This window comes from Ailuropoda melanoleuca, chromosome 1, assembly GCF_002007445.2.
Source record: "Ailuropoda melanoleuca isolate Jingjing chromosome 1, ASM200744v2, whole genome shotgun sequence".
In the NCBI taxonomy this organism is placed as follows: domain Eukaryota; kingdom Metazoa; phylum Chordata; class Mammalia; order Carnivora; family Ursidae; genus Ailuropoda; species Ailuropoda melanoleuca.
Window position 1 is genome coordinate 5,785,757 of NC_048218.1, and position 5,657 is coordinate 5,791,413.

Sequence of the window (5,657 nt, forward strand, 5' to 3'; positions counted from 1 at the left end):
TCGGCGGCAGTTCCCCAGACCATCACACAGGCCCTCAGGTATACGGCGACAGTGAAGAGGGAGACCTGGATGATGACAAGCGCTCCCTGTGGACGCCCCACAACCACTCACCCCCTCAGGGCCCATCCCGTCCTCCCCAGGGCCCCTGGGTCTAGCTAAAGGAATGGCGGATGGGAAGGGGACGCCAGTTCAGTGTCTTGATACCAGTAAGACTAGAGGCGACTGGGCTGTGGGACATGCTGCACCTCCCCCTGAAAATATTCAAATATTCGCCAATAACCCTTCTAACACTCAGCTATCCCCACAGAGGTCCGGGGGAGCCGTGGGACTGCTGAATGCCAGGAGAGTTCCCTGGGTCGGACCTGTGATAGGACCAGCTGGGGGAAGAATGGACAACGACGCTGTCATACAGAATGTCACAGCCACTGTGTCCACAGGGGAAGTTGAAACCAGACAGGAGCTTAAGCTTATCTGAGATCATTAGACTCTGGTTTCCATGGTTTTAGAGCACGAATTAGCCTTAGACTCCACTGGCCGAACAAGGCCGAGTATGTGCTTTGCAAACCCAGCTTGTTGATTCTACACTCAAGTCTCTGGGGAGGTGGAATGAAGAGCTGACGTCACCCTCCCACAGGCCTCCTGGCTCCATAATTTTAAGACCCCCACGTTCAAACCATCTGGGACTTCATTAATGGGGACCTGCCAAGTGTTATCTGGTTCTGGCCTTTCCTTGCACCCTTAGTGGCCATTTTACTGCTGTTTCTATTTGGGCCACGTTTCTTTCATTTACTTGTCAAATTCTTGTCCTCTAGACTACAACAGTCCCATATCCAGCCGATGCTCGCACGGGGATTCAGCCCGTATCCACTGGGGACCACGTTCCCACGTCAGAATTAGATCAGATAGCGAGACATTGCCAGACCTCCAATGAGACGTTGATAAGCAGGATGCAGATACCAGACTTCCATCCACATTCCCCTCAAGCATCGGGCGGATGAAATCTCTCCGGGGGGGGGGGGGGGGGGGGGGGGGCATGAGACACTCGGGGACCACAGGAACAAGCCCCAGATGAAAAACATTATGCACCTGGGGCGCCTCTGGCCGGCTCTTCTTCCTGAACGGCTTTTCTTTCTCACAGAGCAGAACCAGGATCTGACCCCACACCAGCCGGACTTCAAACAACAGCCAGGCCATATCCTGTTGAGGCGGGGACAGACGGAGCTCCACCACCTTGGAAGACCGTGGCTCCAAAAACACCAATGGGCTGCTGGGTTGCCTGCCAGTATCAGCCCATCAGGACGAGGCACTTTTCCGTCCCTTAGTGGCACAAGGGGGACAGGACTGGGAACACTAGTGGGAACTTTCTCCAACAAAGCCCTGCTTGTGTCTTTGAATTTTGGGTCCTGCCTCACTTCTATCATTGTTGGGCCCAAGAGCCCGACTCGGATAACACAGCCATGCCTGTGCTCACGGTCCCTGACTGAGCTACAGGCTGATGAGAAGGCCGGATCCCGAGTCCGCCATCCCGAGTCCACCGAGCCCAGGGGCCGCACGGACACACACCCCACACGGGGTAGACATGTAGGCACAGACCCCGCCCTGCTGCCAGACGAGCTCCTTCACCCTCAACACCCCCCACACCCACCATTATCTTCCGAATCAGGGGCAGCCCTCCTGCAGGACGAAGGCTCCGGCAAAATCTGAGCTCAGTCCCTGACTGTCCCACCTGGGAAGGAAGGTTTTCTGCACGTAGCCAGAGCCGCCAGGGTAAGGAAACACATCTGCGGAGAAGCAGCAGATAGGAGAAATGCTGTTCGAGTTCGTGTCGCCACAGTCATTTTGCAGCAATACCCCCTCCTGGACTCAGGCATGTGCTCGGTCCGGCTTCTGTGGGACACCCAGCCCCGCGAGGCCTTCACTCTGAGTGCTGCTAAAGTCAGGTCGGGGCACGTAACAAATAAGACCAACCATTCCTACGACCGGGGGCAAGGCGACTTTGCACGGGATCCCACAGCAGCTGAACGGGTGAAGACCCCAGCCAAGCAGGGCCTCCCTCCACAACTTGCGGAACGGGCTCCCACGAACCTGATAACGGAAGGTTAATCTCCACTCCACAAACTCAGTTGTTCCCTGGCCGTCTGAGAAATGCCAAGATGAGCTTGGGTCAAGCATGAGAAGCAGGCCAGGAAGACAGCCCCCCTTGACCAGAGCTCATTTCAGCTCAGAGTCCAACAGGGTCCTGGAGGGCATCTTGACATAAACCCACCTGAACTCCCAGAAAAGTTCCCAGAATCCTCCACAGGCCCAGCCTGGTGCCCCGCTGCCCTCCGGTGTGACCCTGGCGCCCTCAAGTGCAGACCAGGGGCATCTGAGCAAACAGATCGCTCACAGGAGATGCCGTGCCCTTGGGGACGTCGGCAGTGTGGCTGAGAGATCTGCTCAACAGGCTACGATTTGCGGTTATTTCGAAGCCGAATCTATAAACACGGGTTTCTGCCTAGAGATGGCCGTTTCCTAAGGGCGATGGCCGGGGATGCGCTTGCTGTGCCGTGAGCTGAATGCCAAGCGGCTCACAGGGACTCGGGGTCCCCACTAGATCCACTGCAGTGAATGAAGGGGCTGGGGGGCGTGCAGCTTCACCCCAGTGACAACACTAAAAGCTCAAGGACTGGGAGCTGAGGTGGAAAGGACTCTAGAAAGGGACTGAAGGATGCCACCATCAGGCTTCCCTCTGAGCCCTCCTGGCCTCCACTCCCGGCCAAGGGAGTCAGGATGGAGAGGCGGGCCAAGCCAGGGGCCGCGCCTGGGTTCTGACAGCGCTGGATTTTCATCCCGGCCCCCGCATTTGCTGGCTGGGAGCCTCGGGACAGGGCCCTGTGTTTCTGTGAGCTGCTGTTGCCCGGTGTGTGAGAGGCGGATGCCGACACCCACCGCTGCATGTGGACGCTGATCCTGGAAATGGGAAAACGGAGGCGTGCATCAGACACTTAGCGCAGTAGTGCAGGGACTCAAGAGACGGCACCTGCTATCGCTCGGGCACCGAGCAGTTTCACTCAGGCTTACAAACGCCGTTAGATGTGCAGCGGTGCAGGGTGTCGCCCTCCCCTGCCTCTCCCTCCTCCCTCCTCACTCCCTCCCTGCCCCCATGACAATCGTCAGAGATACCGCCTGAAGATCTCCCAAAACCATCACTGTGGGTTGTCTCAAGTGTGTCCACAGGGGCCGCCGGGCTCCCCTCAGACCGCTGGACACTCCTCTTCCAGAGAATTTTCCAGAGCCTGCCAATAGCTCAGCATGTTGCGAGGCTTGACGAAATGGCAGGCCACGATTTTCTTAAAACGACACGTGGAGAAGGCCAACCCGTTTGGGAAAAAGGTCTGCTCGGAGTGGAGTTCCTCCAGCCCGATTTTCAGTTTCTCCAGGCAGAGCCCCACGAAGACGTCTTCCAGTTTAATGAACGGGACGCTGTCGGACACATCGTACACCTGACTTGCAACATCGCTGGAGAACACGTAGCCCGTGCCCGAGCAAAAGGGCGGGTACTTCTCCCACGGGTATTCATACTTACTGACAAACCACTTGTTGTGCTTGTCCCTGATGGGAAATTCGTTCAGTTTTAAGAAGCCGGTGAAAAACCGAGTGGTTCTGTTTTTCTTAAGGAGGAGCTCGGTCAGGTAGTCGATGTTGACAAACATGTCCGAGTCCGTTTTCATCACGAAAGCTGCCTGAGGACAGAAGCGGTGGACCCACTCGATTCCCATCATGGTCTTCAGGGTCAAGTTGAAGTAGGCGTCCGTGAAGTCCTTCTGGATGATGTCGCGGTGCCTCTGGCTCTCCTGCGCCACCACTTTCGACAGGTCTTTACTGGCGGTGGCCCCCAGAAGGAAGAAGGTTTTTATGCGTTTTCCGCTCACATTCTTTTCTTTTCCCCATGTGTTCCGGATGACCGTGCGAGCAAACATCTGTTCGTGGGAGGAGGTCACCAGCAGGACAAGGAAGGGGGGCTCCTGCCTGCAGTTGATATCTGGCAGCTGAAGGAAGGTCCCCCTTTCTTTCTTGAAAACAAACGGCTCATCTTTAAAAGGAGTCAGACCGTACATGCTAAGATACAAACAGAGGGCTCCCAGGACCACCAGGGAAACGTGCAACAAGCGCATCTTCGCGTAAGCCATCTGAAAGGGACAAAGTGAGGGGTCAGACCGCGAAAGAAGGACGGCATGTTTAGTTTTGCCCTGGCAGGCTTAGATGGGGGAAGACACCCACGTCCCAGGGCTCGTGTTCTAGAGACCCTGGGGTCTCACGGCACAGAGCTGGAGAGCTTCAACGGTGAGCAGGGATGCCCAACGGCATCCTTCACTCCACAGTGCGCAGTCGGAACACCGGGCTCCAGCCAGCCTGCCCTTCACCCATGGGAGTCTCAGCTTCCCCCTCTAAAATATGGGACCAGATGCCCCACTAGGTCCTTCCAGCTCTGCCCATCCCTGACTCCATAACGAATTCCAGCTAGAGAACCTTCAAGACTGGAAAGCATGTGTTCTAGATGTAAACGCACGAACTGTTTGCATTCTCCTCGGATCGCATCAAGCACCGTTTTGTCACATCCAGAAAGAAGCAAGGCCAATGTTCTGATCTGCACAACTACGTTCATCCCCCTTGTTTGTGGGAACACCTTCCAAGATGCCCAGCAGATGCCCGAAGCCAAGCACGGTACCGAACTCTATATACACTGTTTTCTCCCTTACATACATTCCTATAACTTTTGGTTTTTAAATCGGGCACAGTAAGGGAGTCACAGCAATAACTGATAATAAAATACAATAACTATAACAACAAACTGTCATAAAAGTTATGTGATGGGGTCTCTCTCTCAAAGTACCTTACTGTGTTGTATTCACCCTTCTTGTAATGATGTAAGATGATAAAACGCCCATGTGATGAGATGAGGGAAAGTGAGGTGGGTGACGCAGGCGTGTGACGTCCCGTTGGGCTACCTACTAATGACCTTCTGACAATATGTCAGAATGGGGACCATCTGCTTCTGGACCGCGGTGGACCACAGGTGACTGAAACCTCAGAACACAAAACCTCGGATAAGGCGGCAGTACCGTATCTTGGAATTCTGTCCCTGCTGGTGGTGCTGCTTTTATTTTGGGGGGTTACTTCTGTAAAGCTCCTGATGCTTTCTTCTTGTGCCCACACACCTCCCATCCTCAGCAAATGCAGGACCACCCGTGTTGATGCTATAACATTAAGAAAGCAAGTAACTCACTTTCTCCTGGCTCTGATGACCCTCTGCTTTGAAGGTTAACCACAGGGTAGATTCCAAGAGGAAACTTGCCAAAGAGCTGTCAGCGAATGCCGTTGGGCACTGTCCAGTTCTGGACTCCCTTCGTTTGCCCAAAATGATGAGTCCCTTCCTCAAGAGTCACTATAAGGAAAAAACAAACAGAATAGTGCCGTTAAATCAGCCATGTCTCACCAGCAGTGCCTCAGCACTGGCCGTGCCAGCGCGTTGCAGACCCAGGTCACCACCTACCCAGGTGAACTTGAGGAGCATCTGGACCCCACTGCAGCTCACTTTTCTCTTCTGCAGAGTGGGTGCGATCAAGACGGATTCCACCCCACGGTGCCCCTGTCGACAATAATACTGCATGCAG

General features: G+C 54.8%; 1 protein-coding gene across 1 annotated transcript; it reads right to left on the reverse strand.

Moving 5' to 3' along the window:
* Positions 1-1,027: 1,027 nt before the first annotated feature.
* B3GALT5 (beta-1,3-galactosyltransferase 5) lies at positions 1,028-5,369 on the reverse strand. The gene is made up of 2 exons (XM_019809110.2): positions 5,270-5,369; positions 1,028-4,172 (listed from the first exon to the last, which is right to left on the reverse strand). Exon 2 carries the CDS (start codon positions 4,170-4,172, stop codon positions 3,237-3,239), a length of 936 nt encoding a protein of 311 aa, XP_019664669.1. The 5' UTR covers positions 5,270-5,369; the 3' UTR covers positions 1,028-3,236.
* Positions 5,370-5,657: the final 288 nt, after the last annotated feature.